The sequence below is a fragment of the Oreochromis aureus genome, linkage group 22 (assembly GCF_013358895.1).
Source record: "Oreochromis aureus strain Israel breed Guangdong linkage group 22, ZZ_aureus, whole genome shotgun sequence".
Taxonomy (NCBI): Eukaryota; Metazoa; Chordata; class Actinopteri; order Cichliformes; family Cichlidae; genus Oreochromis; species Oreochromis aureus.
In genome coordinates, this window is record NC_052962.1 from 27,525,737 (window position 1) to 27,546,182 (window position 20,446).

A 20,446-nucleotide genomic window follows, 5' to 3' on the forward strand; every position below is an offset into this window, starting at 1 on the left:
AATTTTTTTATGTGCTACTATTGTGTCCAGTACTTTGAACGGCACAGTAAGGCTGAAAATGAACTTTAAATCTTAGACTGATCTAGTTTAAATCAGTAAAGTCTGAACTTACTGTACCATTTTTTAACAATTTGTTTGATATAAACGAGCTTTCATGCGATAAAACAAACCCCGAGGTAAAACTGGACACATTCAAAGCATGCTCACCTGTTCAAATATCAGCTGTTTGCATTTTACTCTCACCTGTGTCTGTACGATGCTCTCGTCTGTGAATCGGCCCTTCGCACATGCGCAGAACAGTCCGCAACGACCACTTCCTGCAAAATAGTGCTCCCTAACAACAGACAAAGCTTCATATGGTGGTTTCAACCAAAAGCGCTTAATTAAAAGCGTTCCTCCATCACTCCTTCAATGGTAAGACGTGTCTCGATGCTTTTGTTGTGTTTCGGGTGTTTGTTTTGCAATCAGCTTTGCAGCTGAATGCAGCAGAAGTGAGATGCTTTCACACGCTGCCATTTCAGTAACCACTCCAATGGCTGCTGGTCCCGACTAATCTCTGGAACGGGAAACTTTATGCCCGGGGGAAAACAAGTACAGCTAGTGATTAATTCCCCAGTGTATAGGGTTGGGAAGACTGCAGTGCATGCAAATTGAACAGCTGATGGCAAAATTCACCGTAATTAAGTTGCCACTAAAGAATAAGTGATAATCGACGTTGTCTGCTAACGTTGGGACGCTAGCGTTCCGGTGTAGTCTAAATGCTGGTGAGTTCGTGCTTTTCACTTGGGTCTGTTTGTTTCTTTTATTAGTTTGTGCCAGTCACTTTAAATTATTTAGTCACGTCTGAGTTAGTATGTTTTGCGAATTAATGTTTTGGTTGTCCCCGGATAGAACTGACGAGTTACTGGTCTCCAGGAAGTAGACCGATGTCTGGCTTCACCTTCACAGTAAACTGTTCCCGGGTGCTAAATTCAGCTAACCTAACGGTAGTCTGTTAGCATTTGGAGATGTCATGGATGGGAACTTTTCGCATGACTAGATGTAATCTGTCGTTCCAGGATTACTGCTAGAATAACATACAGGACAAACAACGATGGTAGCATGTGCACTAGAGCAAACGCATTTAATAATCACAGTCCACACATGATTTGCAGCCTGCACACGCCAATCAGTACACCTATATGACATTTTTAAGGAGCGATACCAGTTATTAGTAATTATTAGTAAGGAGGGAGTTGTGAATTAGTAATAATAAATCCGTGTTAACCACATATTGCTTTAGTCATTTAAATGTATATATTAAAAATATGTAGTAAGGGTTTTAAAATTTGTAGTAATGGTTTTGTCATTCTGTTATTTGTCTCTGCATATGTGGGTTTTTTTTAGTGCTTTATTACTTTTTTGTGTACTTTGTACACTTCCTTTACGTGTTTTTCTTATTCGTATTCATAGAATATTCATATTAATATATGGCCTGGCCTTTTTAAATAAAACAAACCACAGCAATTGAAAGGACGCCATCAGAAGCCTGTTTTATGAAGCAGGATTTGGGCTTATCCAGGTAACTTCAGGGTTAACCATTAGTTTTTCTGTACTAGGAAGGCAGTTTACATCTTATATTGCCATGGTAACATGTGCTGCAAACCTAACTTGCTCTGTAGCATGCATGAAATCACCACCTACTGACCAGTCAGATCTCCTGAAAATTCCTGGAAGATCGCTTGTCTGCAGCTAGCAGAAGGCATGTGAAGCTTTTCAATAGCAAATTTGTGGTTCAGTAGTAAATATTTTTTTAAATTTAATTGAATTTTTAACTTTCCTAGTACTGTCTAGCCTTGTATATTTTAATCATTTTATTATGTTATGTTATATTACTTCATACTATACTTATAGTATTGTACTTGGCACAGCCCTATTCTGAAGTGCAATTCACTAATTTTGGCACACCCAGTGCCAAATTAAAATTAGCTGCATTATCAAAATGTTATTAAGAGTTTTGTTGGTGGGATTTCATTTACTTATCCAAAAAATGTCTATTACGCGTAGCTACGCAGTACATGGAATTCAGTGGTTTTGATACCAATGTTTACAGTTAGCCCAGTGTTTGATCCCTGTATGTTCTGTTTTACCTTTATTTATTACCATCATCATAATGTAATAAAATTATACTTTAAAAAGGTTTTTTAACTGTCAGCCAAAACATAATTGGACTCAGATAAAATGCTACCAGATAAGTATGTTGTTTGCTGACAGACTGATAGCGGTCAACAAGGCTCACTCATATATGTATTTAATGTAACTGCTTGTAACCCAGAACATTTTTGCCATTATACACAAGTAATGTTAAAAATGCTCAGATGACTTTTATCCTCACAGACAATATGGGCTGATGACTCTGTAAACATGAATAATACATTTCAATAACTTTTTTTAAATCCATCAAACAATCAAATAATTATTTTGCTTTTCTCTGTCAAGTGGACGTAAAATAAGAAAGAAAGCTCTTTTTTGTTTTTTATTTTTCTTTAGTTTTTTAAATGTTTTGTTTTGTCTGACCAGCAAACAACAAACTCAAAGGTACTCAGTTTTTACTCTGTTATTTTAAAAATTAAATCAGATCTTCCCATTTAAAAAGCTGACTCCAGGTTTTACATATAAACAACTACAATTATAATTTTATTATTAATTAACTAACTAATGTTGCAGCTACATTATATAAGTATTTATATCTGTTGGTTTAAGTGGGTCCTATTAAGATGTAAACTTTTTGTTTTTTCAGAAGGCATTCATTAGACTGAAAACTCATATAATAAAGATGTTTGGTAATTCAAAGATCACAGAAATGAATAGATTAATAATTAATTTTCCTTGAGCTGTGGTATCCCCTTAACCTTCATACTCCACATTTACAGGTTAAATGAGAGACCTCCAAAATATTTTTTCTCGTTTTAATTCAGTTAACTTTAAAAATGTCACATTGGCATATATTTTTTTTAAATTCACTTATCTAAATCTCGCACAAGTCTGCATGTTCTTTAATGAACCACTTAATATCACACTTCTAAGAACAACACCTACCTGACACATTGATGTGGTGTTAATTTGTAGACTGACCTATTTTCTCTGATCACTTTTACATTATGTCAGTTGAGTAAATGCTCATCCCTCCAGCTGTGGGCAGAGGCCCGTTAAAGTGAGCAGTGGACAAAACGAGGTTAGATCTTATCCCCCCGGGGCATCTATTGATATGAGAGCGTGCACCTGAGCAGCTAATGCTCCCAGAGGGTATGTTTTCGTTGAATGTAGGTTAGTTCGCATGTAAGGTGGCACGCATCCTTAATCCTGCAGTAAAAACAGAGTGGCGAGGACGTTGGTGAGCGTCAATGCCACACGTGCCTCACCTGCGAGTCTCGTGCTGGAGATTAGAGCAGGGTGCCCCACTTCCTTCATCGCCACTGCCTTCCCACTGATCGAACCGTGATAGGGGCAGGAGAGGGATTCACTTTATGGGACAAGGGGAGGGGGGAGTCACATATGGGGTACTATATAAGACTATGCTCCCACCACTGACTCTGTGCCTGTTTGTCTTTGCTTCTGTGGTGGTGTGAAGCAGGGTCCCGCCAGGCTCTCCAGGTACAGAGAGTAGGCTGAGTGTGCAGACATGTCAGGCCGCTCCGCTGCAGAGATGGATGACTCGCAGGAGCTGCCGGTGAGTCTGCATAGAGTCATTTGCATAGTAACTTTACTGATTTCCTGTAACTGTTGTTTTTGTGTATGAAAACAAAGATGTGGCTTAAAGTTCATGCAGATATTTAAGATAGAATCTCATTTTCTGTTCACATTTTCTATCTTAGCCAATGCAAAGTTGGATTTTAGGAGACAGCTTCAGTCAGTCTTTATCCTTATTTTCTGTTTTTGTGTTCATCTCTATGAGAGATGCCAAAGAAAATGTCATTATACCCAAGCATACCCACCGTTTAACTGTTGTTGTTTTTTCTAAAGGTCTTAATCACTCAATTCAGTCAAGTTTTCTGATAAAATGATCAGAAAGTATATATACTTATGGTATGATATGATATGATATGATATGATATGATAAGATAATTAGATTATACAGACTTTTTTGCCTTATCTGTATATAGACCAATCATGATTACCTGCATGGTCACCACCAAAGGCCTGTTTTGATGCAGGAAAACCTCTCACAGTGTATCATTTTTTTGTGGCACATTAAAAGGCTTTTGCTCTCTGTCTAAAAAAATTGATGGTTAATTGAAACAATTGATGATATGCAGATTCTTCATCTGCTACCAGCAAAATACGTCTATTAAAGTATTACAAATCTGTGTATACACGAGAATTATTTACAGCGGTGTACAGCTGTTTTCTCATGTCAGTGTGGTGAGCTGTTTTACTCTTTAGAGTTCTATATTCAACATTCAGTTTGAGTTTTATTAAAATTATTTTACCTTTATTATATTTTACTTACATATTAGACTCCTATATTTTTTTTAAACTATAGATTTCTATTTAATTTAGCCCTTTCCCTCTAATCTCTCTAACTGAGCAGTTTTGTTTTGTTAGTTTACCTTTATTTTATTGACTTATTCTACTTTATTTATGCTAATTTGTTATACATTATGTTTAATGTTATATATTGTTTGTTTTCAGTGCAGTAAAGAACTGTTCTATTACCCAGAAGGTTGTCATTTACTATTCTTGCTGATATCACAGTGGCTGATAAATGTCAACCCATGCACCTTTTTTTCTTAATTAAAACTACATAAATAAATAAAACTGACTGTATTCTGCTTTTTTGTTTAAATTGTGTGAGCTGTCTGACTTGTGTGTCTGCATTTTTGTACATGTGCAGGCAAAGAAGGCCAAGATTGACGTAGATGGTGAACTGAAGAAAGAGTCGGGGTTGGTATCTACTTTATGAGCTCACCTTTTTTAAATTACTCTTTAATTACAATAACATTTTTCCTGCTCTTTCAGTAATTTGGGGGATGATGGGAGCCCAGCTGCTGTTTTAGGTTCATCAGAGCAGGAGAACTCATATTCTGCCCTGTCCACAGCCCAAATTGATCCAGGTCAGTAGAATATGTTTAAAAATCAAAGGCTCATAATGTCCAAAGGTGTTGCTGTAGTTTATTAACATTTCATGTGTGGTCGCAGGTGAACAGGAGCAGTCCAGCGCAGAGAGGGGGGCTGCATCTCAACCATGTGGTGACTCAATTAACTCGTACGGTCATTCTGGTACGAACAGAAACAGACTCGGCTCGAAACAATTCACAGTGATGTTACTCTTGTAAGTGCAATTGTAGCTAAAATAGTCTCTTTTTCTGCAGCCACCGATGCCACAGCCACATCTGAATACACCCAACAGGTTTATCAGGGAAGCAAGTGAGTATGCTGCATGAAAGTGAGACATTAAACTTTATGAATCACTTTAGATTTGTAGAGGGAAAATTGCAACATTCTCAATCACATATGCAATAAGTTTTCAAACAAAGCACACTAATCAGTTTCCACTCAGAGTTATTAACTTATCAGAAGATCACTGTGGGAGAAATGTATAGATCTGTTTGAGACAGTTATTATAGTTTTGTATTTTCTGATTAGGTTTTATTTTTATTTGGTTAAATTTAGAAAAATCAGTACAGGTATTAGAATAAAAACACAGAATTTTTGGAAAGTGGTTGACTCGCAGTCTCACTGATACAAAGTCTCATCAGGGAAGTTTTGTTTTACTGAACTAAATTTTACTGAACTATTATCTTAGTTTGGTAAAATTATTATTTATTGTTGTCAGTTTTCCAGGTTCACCAACTCCTAAAACAGTAGTTTCAGTTATTTTAGTTAATTAAAATGTTTTTTTTTTTAAATCTAGTTTTATTTTTTAGTGTAGTTTTAGTTAACCACAGTGACCTTGGTGCACGATTTGTGGCATCCTGACTTTACCTGCAACGTTTGGACCTCATTTTAATTTTGTTGAGATGTTCCGAAGAAGACTTTTATTGATGGCTGCAGTTTTCTCTGTTTGTACAGCAGCTTTTACTCTCACCACGTTGCAGGTTTGTCAGACCACCAGATTAGATTACTAATGTGCTTTTACGAATGTAACAGTGATAAAGTAGGTGTTTGTATGTAAATGTGGTGATGAAAAATCCAACTTCTTTGTGTGTGTTTTTTTTCTTTTTCTTTTTTTTCTTTCTTACATCAAGACAAAGCCTGTCTCTTTTGTTTTGTATAATGCACCTGCTGCAGGTGTACTCACTTTTGTTATAGGTAGTCATTCTCTCTCTCTCTCTCTCTCTCTCTCTCTCTCTCTCTCTCCCTCTCTCTCTTTCAGCCCAGCAGTAACATCATACACCAGTCAGGTGGCGTTTCCTCCTCTGGCCCAGTCCACTGTGTACTCATCCTTCCCCCAAACAGGCCAGACCTACGGTCTCCCACCTTTTGGTTAGTGCCTGCCCTTTTTGGACGACCCTTTTTAAGGACAGTCTGCTCTCTAAAATCCAAGCATCACACTTCATGACTTTGCTTTTAAAGCCTCACTGTGCTTTGGCGCTGAACCAGTCTGCTTTTAAACCCTGCTTTTACACACAAACACAAATCTTGACGGGAGTACCCGGTTTACTAACTTTGCTGCATCTTCAGTGACCCACTTTCTCCCCTGCTGCCTCTTTCATCTTCAGCTTCCATTGCTCTCTTTCATCTTCAGGTGCTATGTGGCCAGGCATAAAAACAGAGACAGGGCTGCCTGATGCGCCCTCTGGTGGCCAGCCTGGGTTTCTCAGTTTCAGCTCCACATATACCTCAACCCAGCCAGGCCAGCTGCACTACTCATACCCCAGCCAAGGCAAGCTGCCATCTCACTCTGTCTCACTGTCTGCAAATACCTGAAGAACACAGTAAAGGAGAACCTGCAGTGGCACAGCTTTGATTTCCTCTCTTGCCATTATAACATCATGTAGAAGTATTTTTATTTTTATTTTTTAGTCTTTGCATCTGTTTTAATGCGAGTGTTTCTGTCTCCAGGCTCAAGCTTCACAACATCCAGTGTGTATTCCAACATCCCTTCAGCTACAGCTGCGACTACAACCGCCTCGGCGGTGGCCCATCAGGTGAGAATGAGTGATTCTCCAGTAAGATAAAGAATAAAATTGTCTTTGTGTGTGTTTTTAAGAGCAGTCGGTGCACTGTAGGAGTGGAAAATTGTCAATAAAATGACCAAAAATTGAAAGGAAAAAATTCCTTTCAAGCTGTGAATATATGCAAGCAAAGTGTTAATATGGCACAAATCTCAAGCAAGAAATGCAGAAGTCTTGCATGTGTGTGCTCAACATGTTTACTCTGTGCTATGGTAGGAGATTAGAATGCTAGACGTAGTGATCTATAAAAGGATATTAAAAGCATTTGGAATGTGAGCAAAAGTTCAGCTCAAACTTACTTCAGTATTTTTGTCTTTGAGTGAGGGCAGAAATCCACAGGAAGTGGATGCTTTTGGGATCAAGTTTTGATCACAGAGGGTTCATCTTACTGTCTGACACTGAACTTGAGTTTGTGTTATGTTCAGTGATATTAGAACTTCTTGAAAAGATGAGATTGTTCCCGCGTATTGTTACTCAGCCCTGCGTGGAGTCCTTTCCCATCATTCTGCTGATCACGTTTGTTTGTTGTTTCACTTCTCTCCAGGATTTTAGCAGCTATAACTCTCTGGGGCAGAGTCAGTTCTCTCAGTACTACACTCTTCCTCCCAGCTACGTGCCTGCTGGGCTACCTAACAGTGATGAGCACGGTGGCGGTGCAGGCGTCGCCGGATATTCAGCAGTGAAATCAGAGGAGGCCGCCTCAGCTGGACTGCCTCCTAGAGGTTTTTGGCTTTTCGTTATCTTTTGCCTTTTACCTTTTTTCTGCCTTTGGTTTCTTTACCTTAAGTAACTGTCAGCACTTTGTTCTACAGCACATGTTAAATAGCTGTGTAACATAAACACACATTGCTGTACCTACATTTAAAGCAGGAAAAAGCACAGTGAAAATACTTAAACAAAAACTTCTCATGGCACTGTCTTTCTCTAAGTTAACTTTACATACATAAAAACCTGAAAAATAACTAAATAAATAATGCACACACTGTTAAGGTACTTGTGTTATTGTGTAGAAATATTTAACAAACTAGTTGAACAGTTAGGATGAAGTATAGTATACTTTAATTTATTTTAATTTATTTTTTTATCAGTTCTCCAATTTCATTTTCAAGATGCAATTTGTTCTACAGCAGAACTTATAGCAGAACTCTTCTGTTTTTTGTTTTTTGTCTGGAGCTCTTTTTAGATATCCACTGCAGCCCTGAACGGCTCCAGACATTTCAGAGATGCAGATGAGAAATTTAAGATCTAAAGTAGTTGGATCAGACATTAAACTGTCAGCTTTAGACCAGGTTACACTGAAGTGTGAAGAGAGCAGCTAATATTCTGGATCTGCACCTCAGTAAACAAGTGAAAAAGTCTGCAGCCAATTCTCCTTTTTAATCCCATTACGTGTTATGGAGTTAAAAAAGAATTTAAGTGGAAAATCTAAATAACTAAAATGAGAATCTTCTTTTGGCTGCTCTGTTATTCAAAGGTTGTTGTTTATGCTGGCTGCCACGCTCATGTTCTTCGTCTCGTTTTAGATGCGTCCCCACCAGAAAACCTGCCTGTTTGCGCGGCTCTTCCTACAGCTGTGGCAGTGCCCGCTGGAGCTCGAGATCAGGACGAGGTCGGCCGCAGGAACTCAGTGGGCAAAGCCAAAGGGAAGGGCAAGAAGTCTGATAACTCTCCACCTGCTGAGAGTGACCTGGAGGTAACCAGTTAATTTACTTAAGCTATAGTGGATATAATTAATAGCAGTAAGTTTGTTTTGACATTTGTGAAATCTTTACAACGATAGATATATTAATTAACCATTAAAGGAACTGAACTATTTCTGTGTCAAGTCCAAACCCAAGTTATGTTTATGGGTTTTTTTTTCATGCTTTTTGAAATATAATTTGGAAAGTTAGAGGTGCAGGAAAAAGTTCACTGTAATATGGAGTGCAGTCCAACAGGTAATCTTGTTCTTTTGTTATTTTCAGCGCATTTTTTTATGGGATCTGGATGAAACCATCATTATATTCCACTCTTTGCTCACCGGCTCTTACGCTCAGAAGTTTGGCAAGGTTGGTTTTTCCAAAGATTAAACCTTTGAGCTTACAATGCAAAAAATTAGACCCATTGAATTGTGTAACATGCTTATTGTGGGTCTGTTTTCTTTTGTTCAGGACCCGGCAACTGTGTTGAACTTGGGCTTACAGATGGAGGAGCTGATCTTTGAGCTGGCAGACACCCATCTTTTCTTCAATGACCTTGAGGTACAGTGAAGTTTGTTTAGACTGGAGTGAATATGAGAGACGAGCAGCTTTTGCTCCTTCACAGCAGCTGGTACAAACCAGAATTCCAGATTTTATTTAATTTTATTTTTTACAAACTCACTGAGCTGCATGTCAGATGGAAGAAGGCAGATAGACAATAGGCTGACTGTCAAAAACCGGTTGAACTGCATTAAACAAACAAATGCAGCGCTGTTTCCTGACATAAGCACTTCTAAACTTACAACCAATCAAAAGGCATCTTATTATACATGTGAATAATAATCAGGTAACTGGTGAGTGTTTTTTCTGGTTCCACCTCCTTGAGTTTTAACAGGTTGAAGGTGTTCAAAAGCCCCACAATTACTTGTCATACATGTTTTAGTTTCATATTTAAATAGTTCCTAACAAAACGAGGAAAAGAATCCCTCTACTTGTGTTTTCTTCAAGGAGTGTGATCAAGTCCATGTTGAGGATGTGGCCTCTGATGACAATGGACAGGACCTGAGGTGTGTTACACGCTGCCCCGCTAACTAACCCAGCCACTACAAAATGCTTTGTGTGGTTCTGAGTGATCACAGGTGCTTTTTCTTTGCTTCAGCAACTACAACTTCATGGCGGATGGATTTAATGGCCCCAGCGGTGGAGCTGCATCAGGAACCACCACAGGAGTTCAGGGAGGGGTGGAGTGGATGCGTAAGCTGGCCTTCGCTACCGCCGGCTAAAAGAGATCTACAATAGTTACAAAGGAAATGTCGGGGTGAGTTTGCAAAGCAGCGTCTTCTGAAGGTTTAAGTGAAAGAAGCTCAGACAAAGGAAAAACCATTCTCACATTAAAACACCAGACTTTTCTTCCCAGCTCCCAGAAACCAGCAGAGACTGGAACTTAAGCTCTTTGTTTTCCTGCTCTTGTTAAACAAATTAATGTTTCAGTGCAGCAGCCAAAATAAACAGCAAACTGTTAAAGAGCTGAGCTGCACTCAGACTTTGGAGTTTGAGCCACAGTAGGTGGATCATTGTAAACACTTTATAAAAGGAGTGCATTTCTGTGTTGCTCCTAATGGAGTTTAGACCTTGCGGTGAAGAGGCTCAAAGGCTAAGCATAGACGTCTGCTTTGTTTCTTTTGGTCTTCCAGGCCTGTTGAATCCCATGAAGAGGGAGCTGCTGTTGAGGCTTCAGTCCGAGATCGAGAATGTTACAGACTCCTGGCTCAGCACTGCGCTCAAGTCTCTGCTGCTCATCCAGTCCAGGTTTGAGCACCTCAGGTTATCGTTTTAGCTCGTAGGTAGTATGTCGTAGATTAGTTACTCCTTGTTAAAATATTTTGTTTGCATATTTGAGATTCACCCTTAACCCTGAGTTATTGTAGGGTCTTTATCTTACAATGTAAAGCGCCTTGAGGCAGCTGTTGCTGTGATTTGGATTTACAATTGAATTGAATGATAATGTTATAAATCTGTGTGTGTGTATGTGTGTGTGTGTGTGTGTGTGTGTGTGTGTGTGTGTGTGTGTGACACCCACCAACAGGGGGAAGTGTATGAATGTGTTAGTCACCACGACTCAGCTGGTTCCAGCTTTGGCCAAAGTGCTGCTCTACGGCCTGGGAGACGTCTTCCCCATCGAAAACATCTACAGTGCCACAAAAATAGGTACGTATGAAACCTGATTACTCTGTTTAGAAAAAAAAAAGAAAAAGAAATGATCTATTTATATCTTTATGTGATTCTTTATTTTCCTTTTCCCTGTGGTTTCCTGTCATGTAGGGAAAGAGAGCTGCTTTGAGAGGATCGTCTCTCGCTTTGGGAAAAAAGTGACTTATGTGGTGATAGGTGACGGCCGAGATGAGGAATTTGCAGCAAAACAGGTAAAACTCAATTTTTGCCTTATTTTTCCTTAAGCTATTTCATTTCAAATTGGATGATCTGCAGCATTTTATGATTTTGACCCATTTTAATGGGAAAATTCTTAGATTGTGTTTTTGTGTGGAAAGGCAGAATTTCAGATTTTTAGGAAAAAAGATGCAGGTACACGGTCCACATGGTATTTGTTATCATTTTTCTTCCTGATCATGAGACCATGTACCAGGAAAAAGAAACAAGGCAGGGTTTACTAGGAGAACCTGATCCTGGACGACATTGACTTAAACTGTTATTTACAGTGTGGCATGAAAGAAGATGGTTTATAACCAATAAACAAAAAAGATACATGAGCCATTTTTCCACCTGCTGAAGTTACTGTTTAGACTGACTTGAATCTCCAGAGCAGGTTCATCCTAGATCCTCTCTGAGAAATACGGAGTCCCTCTGATGACATGGTCCAAAAAATAAATAAATTATGGCCACAAAACACTTTTTCTACAATAAAACTAAATAAAATTGCCGTATGTAGAGACCCACAAACATAAAGTCTCATGTGAACAAAACACTTTGTCAGACTCTGCTCTTTACAATTACACACTCTGCTTTCTTGTGCCTAATTTTTTGTCTCCCTCCCTCTGCAGCACAACATGCCTTTCTGGCGGATCTCCAGTCACGGCGACCTCGTGTCCCTTCACCAAGCGCTGGAATTGGACTTCTTGTAACGAGGATGCTGTTGAATGTTGTGCACTCAAAGGGAAAATGTTGTCGTCGTACTGGTGACTTGTGGAGTGAAACTGTGTGTGTGAAAAATTCTCCACAAGCCCAACAATCCACACTCACCTGTTAGAAATCTGCTCTCGCTGTCCGACGACTTGCATCTCGCTGTGTGTTGGTGAATGTTTTGAGGCGGACTTTGGGTCGGAGCCGCCTGCGAGAAACAAACTGGACGCGTCAGTCATCAGAAGTAAGGTTCCTCTCGCCCAGCACCCCCTCCTCTACGGCAGCTAAGCTCACTGCGGCTGAAACTGGCACTGATTTGGACACAGAAGGGATGACTTCTATTATCCAGCTTCTTCACGGTTTTTGGCTTTTGTTTTCACATAAGCATCCAAATGTCCTGCAGCGAACATCACCCCTCAACTTTCACTGAGTTTAAACGGCTAAAGAGACGTTGTTGTTTGTTGGTGGCTTTGTCTGTGGAGGTTGTTATAGCTTTTTATTTTGAAAAATCTCTTTCTGGGGTGACTTGAAAGCATCATTTTGCCTTTATTTTTTTTCATCATGTTCCTGACAGTCATCAGGTATCAATTAATCCCACTTTTATGTATTGCCTCTCATGTAGCCAGAGCGTTATTAAACAAAAGGTACTCGGTGATGGAGGGCGGCAGGGGCCATTAATCTCTGACTATCATGACAAGACCAAACCACACCATCAGTCAGCACCATCAGTTCTGACCTCTCCACTGTGTGTGATCCGTGGTCACCGAGCGTGTGCTAAGGATAAGAGATGCAAACTGCAGGAAGTGGTAATAAGTGTGGGAAAAAAATGCACAGAGCATCATTAGTTTCATGGATGACTGGGCAGAAGGATCACAATTTTATTATTATTTTTCCCCATTGTTTGGTTGGTTTTCAGACTCGTGGCTTCATTTGATGTTTTATAAGGCAAGAAAACAAATATGTGACTTAACAGAATACTGAAAAAATAAGTAATAAAAGTTTAATAAATGATAAATAATAAATATTATAATAGCCTCCAGTTACATTCCAGGGCTGGACTACATACGTAGAACTACATCCTAGTGAGACTTAAATATCTGACGTTGGTGTAGTTATCCTTTTTCCTCTTGTGGCTGTAAAGAGCTTCTTTAACTGAAGCGTGTTCACTAAGCGAAAGCTGAAGTTTTGTCATATAAGGACTTAAAAACATTTTTTCCACCCTATGCCAATGATAATCAACATTGTTTGTGTCCTTTGGGCTCCTCAGAGCGCAGTCCCAAGTGTCCTTGAATTCCCAGAAGAGAGGTGGCGTGACAAATCTGTAACCAGAACGAAACCGTGATTCAAACGTCCGCACTATCATATTCATTTCACTGTGATATGGATCTGTTGATGCCTGGTTAAAGTGTGCTGGTCTGGTCTTTCCAAAATCGTTCCAGTACAAGTGAACACCCGATTAATGGGAGTTTATTTTTTGTTCATAAGCTAATCACAAAGTAGAAATCTTTTTTTCACTTTCCTTCTATTTAAAGAAAAACTGAGCCTATCTGTGGTTTTAGAGAAATGTTACACACCCGAAGATCATGTAGCATTTTTATTTCTTCGATGACCCAAGTAACCAAGTCACAGCCTGATCCACGTTTTCAGAGTGTTTGAGTAGGAAAATATGAGCATCCATGGCTGGATTACTGAGACGACCCAGCAGGGACACATGAGACTAAACCAGACGCTTTCATACATGTGCCGTAGCCCTGAAATGTTTTAGGCGGTACCTTGTCTGATTCGGTCCATTGGGGTCAATAACCTGCGCCTCTCTAAAACAAATACACGAGAACGGAGAAGCTTTGTTTGCTCTGCTTTCTGCACACAAACTTAAACCGAACATATTCCCACAAATGAGAACGCGTCTGAAGCAGATTACTTCCTGGTGTGCAGGGAGGACATAGTCCAGGGTTCATGTGTAAACTTGATGGCTGAGTTTCTCACACATGGATTAATCAAAGTCCCCGATCATGAGACTTTGTTCTTCAGAGATCATCAGTTATTCTTATAATCTTGGAAACTTGCTGACTTTCAGATGAAAGCATAAAATATTCTGGAGTGTTGTTTTTCTTTCATCGTCGTTGTTGTTTGTTGATTTTCTTTCTTTCTGTTTATTTTCTTTCATAAAAGTATTTTTTCATTGTTTTTCAAAGTACCAGAAAACTTGCAGCTGAATATTTTTGGCTTTTTGAGGCTCTGTTGGTCTTATTCGAGTCGTAGATATGATGTGCATCAAATTACTAATTAGGAAGATGATTAATAATTGGATGCAGTCATAATTTTGTCTGTGAATATCAGAAAGTGCTACAGAAGGCAGTCTAAGACTCAAATATTATTATAATAAAGGGGAAAAAAAGAAGTAAACAAGAAATGGCTTTACACACCTCCTCAGTTACTTTGAGTTATCGTCACTCAGCCTCACAACAACCCAAAGTCTTTCTAAATCATATAGGAGGGAAACAAAAATAAAGGATGACAGTGCAATAAACTTCTACTTTGCTCATTAACTGTATTTCGTGGGGTTTGTTTTGTTATGTATCTGGCGAGGAGCGCAGAGGATGGACCTTCCCGGTCTGAGTGAGATTAAGACTGAACAATAACTGAGCCTGAAGAAGATTTTCACACACATGCAGCTTGACCGTTAAGAATGTGTATTTGTGTGTCGTTTTGTTCGTGTCCTGTGTGCATATTTATATTGTGCCTTTAACCATCATCTGTCTGCTTAATCTCAAAGGGAAATATCTTTTTATGTTTGATACATGTATCTCTGCATTGTTATTCTCCAAAGTGTTATTTTACTTTATTTTTATCTCAATACTTTTTAAGTACTGTCGAGATTTTTTGTTACTGAGTTTGACTTTTTTGACTTGATTGTTCTGTCTGCACTGCAACTGAAAGGTCTCGTAGAAAACTCCACATGCACTGCGGCTCAGTGTTTAAAGAAATTTAAGGTTTGGCGTTCAAATGTTTTCCTCCTTTTGACGAGGAGAATCTTTTTTTTTTCTTTTGCTGTGAAACATTTAGCATCGCTTAGACAATCACAATCCCCGATGTTTGGTGTTTTTATTTTTTATGGCAGGTCAGAAGGTGAAAGCAGCTGTAACAAAGCGTGCTCGTTCTGTCGTTCAGTTACTACCTTAGTGAATCCAAGGGAGAACGAGCAGTCCTCAAACAGAAAACTGAGACCTTTGCATCTGTTCAGCTTATTGAATGTTTATTTCTTTACTTTGTCTGCATGTCACGCCTGTTTTGAAGTATATTATCATGGCCGTACATAATGACCATGAAATGTTTAAGGGACTATAATCTTAGATTTTCTTTTTTTCATGCCAAATATTGCTGTTATTCAAAAGCTGTTTATTTTATATATATTTCATCTCATTTTCAGACATGTGAGGCTGTTTGCGGTCACATAGAGAGCCTGAAAACTCAACACTATCATAATAATCAATGCTAATTATTTAATGACAGTAATCACTATTTCCTCCCAACAGCCCTGTAAGGTTTTCCTGTGTAAGACAATATAATGTAAATACATTTTAAAGGTTTCAGACTCAAGTTTGTGTGTTTTTATTTTATTCAAAGGGGGGCGGGGCAGGGGGGAATTAAAAAGAAATGTATCTGCAAATATAGACCAGAAGATCGTAGATTATAGTAGTAGAAATAACATTTTTACATTAAATATAACCTTAAACTTTGATTCCAGTGTAGTCAGCTTTCTAATGAGAATGGGAAGTAGACTTTATGGTTTCTCTATTACAAGATTAATATAGCTGTACCAACCATTGCTCGCTCATGTCCACACAGGCCCAAGAAATGCTTACCTGAAGTTTAAAATAAATACTACAGTTTGGCCCTTAATTCTTCAGACAAAAACGCAGTTTTTCTAGTATTGCTTCTTTACACCAACACAGTGGATTTTCATTCCAGCAACATCTACTGATTGAAGTGCAGATTTTCAGAACTTCAGATTCAGTTTTACAAATTGAATAACTGACTGAAGATCAGTTTCATGGCCAGGTTAACTTGTAATTCCATGATAAATAAATATCACTTCCACCCGTCTTCTCTCTACACATTACTTATTTCATTCATCCTCCCTTCACCCCTCTACTCTCCCCACCTCCCTTTTATCCTTCCTCCATCCTTCTCTTCACTTACTTCAGTTACCCATCATTCTTTTGCTTCATCTCTTCCACCCTCCTTGCCCTTCTCTTAATCCTACATCCCAAGCCCCTCCTCTTTGAGGTTTTCAGGGGACAACCAGTTTGGAAAAGACCCCGAGGTACACCTGGATATATGTAACCTGGTCCTGGAACAACTTAGGATCCTCTGGGAGAAACTGCAAAATGCTCCTGAGGAAAATTAAAATATCTGGAATATATTGCTTACACTGCTGCCACCATCAACAGACTTCAACTTAACAAAATAAAACTAAATAAAATAAACTTAACAACTGTGGCATGAATGGGAAACACTCTTTCAAATACTTACTTGAATCTGTTTGTTACTTGCGTTCAATCGAGGTCTAAACTTACTACTTATTACTTAAGAAAGAAGAGGACGTGTCTATCCTGGGACAGGATGTTAATGTGGTGGAGTACAAATACCCGGGCTGAGTGACAACATTTATTTAAAAGGTTTCAGGACTTAAGGAAATTGGCTGTTGTTTTTGTTTCTTGTTCCTGCAGAAATGAAAAAAGAGTTGGCAATGAACGTGATTATCAGGTGTCACAGTTTCAATCTTTGTAGAGATTCTGTTGCATATCAATAAATAATACAGAAACCACTCAATTCAAAATATGCAATTGCAATGATCAAGGCTAAAGCAAGAGATGAAATAACAGTTTTCCATCTTCCAAACATGGATTTCAAACAATCCTATATGTCAGTATCTATTTGTTAGAAAAATTCCCTTATGAAGTGAGAGACACAGGAAGCAATAGCATACACAGTGAACGTCTGTGCAAGTGCCCATGAGTTTCATTTATACACTTCTTCCATCATTATCTTGGAAACAGATATGTGTGTGATGCTCTTACAGAGAAATAATTCAGCTACATGGTGTGCTAGTACATAATTCATCATTCAAGAAGGTTTATTGTCATTTCACATGGTATTTACAGAAATACACAGACTGAAATGAAATATTGTTTCTCACCAGCCTCTACAGTACAAAAATCAGTAAAAAATAAAAATACACTATAACAATCAGGCAGCAGCTTACCGAGACACTCAGCAAACTCAGGTGTAAACAACCACACTGATTCAGCAAGCAGCAGTCCTCTCACAGAGAGGGATTAATAATGCTAATAGTGCTTGGATAACAGATGGCAGAGCAGCCACAACAAGGCTTGGGAGAAAGACTGATTAGCTGGACAAGGAGGGAGGGAGGGAGACAGACAGACAGATTCCCTCAGCTTACTGCAAAGTGTCAATTACTGTTTCAGACTTTATAGCCAAATCTTTCCAAAACCTACACAACCCCTCTAAACCTCTGGTCACAGATCCATCAGAAGCAGTGTAGTTCATTAATTTGAAGCTAGACATTATTTTTACCCAAGCCTGAGCAAAGGTCAAGGAGACAAGTCAGACTAACAACTAGGGCTGCAGCTCTCTATTATTTTAGTAATTGAGTAATCTGTTGATTATGCCATATTAAAATACTCAAGTACTGTTTGAGAGTACTTTATTTCCTGGATGGCATAGATTTGGTGTGTGTTCATATTTATTAGTTTGGACCAGTGGGACCAGTCCCATCCAACTACTGGCCAATAACCTGCCTCAGTATCACAAGGACGCTCCTGTCAGACATCATAGTGTCTAAGATGAACAGGCTCATGGCTCAATACATGAGCAGAGCACAGAAAGGAATTGGCAGGAATACCAGAGGAGCGAAACACCAGCTACTGGTAAACAGAGCAGTCGCCCAAGACTGTAAAACAAGACTGAGCAACCTGTGCACTGCCTGGATTGATTAAAAGAGGGCCTGTGACACTTGGATCCTGGAAAGCCTAGAACCATACAAGATCAACAGGATCCTAAGAGCCTTCATCAGGAACTCAATGGAGATGTGGCGTACAACACTAGAGGCCAACTTCAAGCCAATAACACAAGTCGCCATCAAATGAGGGATCTGCCAAGGAGATGCTCTGTCCCCACTGCTGTTCTGCATAAGCCTGAACCCCCTCGGTGAGATCATTAACAAGACTGGCTACGGATACCAACTACGGAATGGAGCAGTTGTCAGCCACCTCCTGTACATGGAGGACATCAAGCTGTATGCCAAGAGTGAACGAGACATCGATTCACTGATCCACACCACCAGGATATACAGTAAGGACATTGGAATGTCATTCGGACTGGAGAAATGGATGGTAACAAAGAGAGGGAAGGGGATTGAACTAACAGAAGGCAACATTACAGACATCAAGGACAGCTACAGGTACCTGGGAATCCCACAGGCAAATGGGAACCACGAAGTGGCCACTAGGAAAGCTGCGACCACCAAATACCTGCAGAGGGTCAGGCAAGTCCTGAGGAGTCAGCTGAATGGTAAGAACAAGATCCGGGCCATCAACACCTACACCCTGCCCGTGATCAGGTACCCTGCTGGGATAATAAGCTGGCCAAAGGAGGAGATAGAAGAATACATCAGGAAGATGGTAACAACCGACCGTGTGCTCAGTGAATACCACAGGCAGCAGAAACCCAAGAAAGAAGATGAAGAGGGGGAACCAACATGGCAGGATAGGCCCCTGCATGGTATGTACCACCAGCAGATCGAGGATGTATCAACTTGTGAAAATCCATTATTTAAATTTGCACATTTGTGTAATTAGTGTCTTCATTTTTCCCCACTTCGCTAAACAAATTTACAGATGGATTTTAAGTGGAACTGTTAAATGTCAGAATTATACACAGACTAATCCAGTGCATTTTGGTGAAAGAAAATTAGTGACAGTGTTAGCAAAAAAATAGATGAGTATTTTGAACCCTTGCACAGCACTTAGCAGAAAACCGCCCAACACTTTGTTGCAGTGTTGCAAGCCTGTTGCTTCTCATTTAGCCGCTGCATTGATGTGGTGAAGTTTCAGCTCAGATTCATAACTCTGCAGCAGTGTCTTGATATTGAAATCCTCTCTCCCTGCACCAGACGAACCAGAATGGCCCGGGTGTCTTTGAAAGTGACTTCATCACCAACAGCATACTTCCTCGCTACAATCTCCTTCACCTCTTTCTCTGTTTTCCTGTGTGTTTCCTTTCACATCAATATAATAGCAATTACTGCTGGCATACTAACAGGAGATGACCATGGCCAGGAGAAGCCTGGTGTGTGGGTCATGTCAGAGCTGTGGATGAACTGGGTGGAAGAAGACTGTCACCCTATTCCATTTCTAGGTGCACCCTGGGGTACTGTGGGTCACAGTCTTGGACTCCATGGTACATCTTGTTCACTCAGCCCTCCAACTCAGGATAGTCATGTTCCTGCAGCATGGCATTGTGTGATCCTGGCAGGACGACCAGGCAGCCATTCTGCCCGTTCACTGTCTCCATAGCTGTCCATGCACAGACAATCCCATCACATGGTCAAAAGAGGAAGTAATTCAGATCCTGATTCAATGGATGACAGGACGTCTTCTTACTTGCATCAGGAGGTTTGTTGATCAGCGTCATGTGCATAGCCATGATATTCTGTCCAGTGAAACACTCAATGTACTTATGGATCGCTGGTAAAGAGCCGTACCGGAAGAGGTCACGATCCTCCTGCAAGTCCTGCAGTTCAGAGACAGCTTTCTGATGTGCGTGACTGTATGGTTTGAGCAGACGTGGGTGGAGCTCTGATTCCTGCAGGTCTGTCAAGATGGTTGATAATGACTTGGAATCTCTCCACAGGGTGAGACATTTTCTGTCAAGTATCAGTGCTTCGTGTCCTCTGTAAACTTGGACAAGTAGTGGAAGTGGGTTGGTGTACTTCACAGACCTCATCTGACTGGGGGAAAGGCACTGATGGGTTTTGACTGGTTGCTACACAAACTTCTGTAGATGTCATATACTTGTGTCTGTGTTGTATTGTCTTCCTCAGTACAATTCATGTTAAACATTGTCTCTTATCCAACTCATCTAATGCAAAATTAAACAAGCATGAGCTAATGAAAAAGGTTTAAGAGTGTCTGACCACTCTGCAAAAGATTTATTTCTCACAAAATGAAATTTAAATAGTCAAACTACATGTTCCTGTATTAGATCATTTCAGTGCTTGATCAATACAGAATTTTACAGTGAATGTCCACTTGTCAGAAACAAGTATCCACTTTGTGCTGGTCAATGTCCAAACCGCACCTCTTTCTTCGAAGTCACATGGTTTCTGGGAAATCACGAAGTGCGGCCAATACTCCCTGATTATTGCTTTTGACGTCACTCATGAGG

The 20,446-nt window shown here is 39.7% G+C and overlaps 1 protein-coding gene and 1 pseudogene across 1 annotated transcript; one reads left to right on the forward strand and one right to left on the reverse strand.

Moving 5' to 3' along the window:
* The first annotated feature begins 282 nt into the window (after window positions 1–282).
* On the forward strand, window positions 283–12,627 carry eya3 (EYA transcriptional coactivator and phosphatase 3). The gene is given in 20 exon segments (XM_039605738.1): window positions 283–414; window positions 3,614–3,709; window positions 4,874–4,923; window positions 4,999–5,093; window positions 5,179–5,259; window positions 5,352–5,406; window positions 6,356–6,465; window positions 6,728–6,865; window positions 7,045–7,130; window positions 7,702–7,879; window positions 8,681–8,850; window positions 9,122–9,205; window positions 9,308–9,397; window positions 9,845–9,903; window positions 9,996–10,102; window positions 10,105–10,158; window positions 10,531–10,645; window positions 10,923–11,044; window positions 11,159–11,259; window positions 11,896–12,627. Coding segments are annotated over 19 exon segments (1,824 nt in total). The 5' UTR covers window positions 283–414; window positions 3,614–3,661; the 3' UTR covers window positions 11,977–12,627.
* Window positions 12,628–19,109: 6,482 nt separating this feature from the next.
* On the reverse strand, window positions 19,110–20,005 carry LOC116312126 (annotated as a pseudogene).
* Window positions 20,006–20,446: the final 441 nt, after the last annotated feature.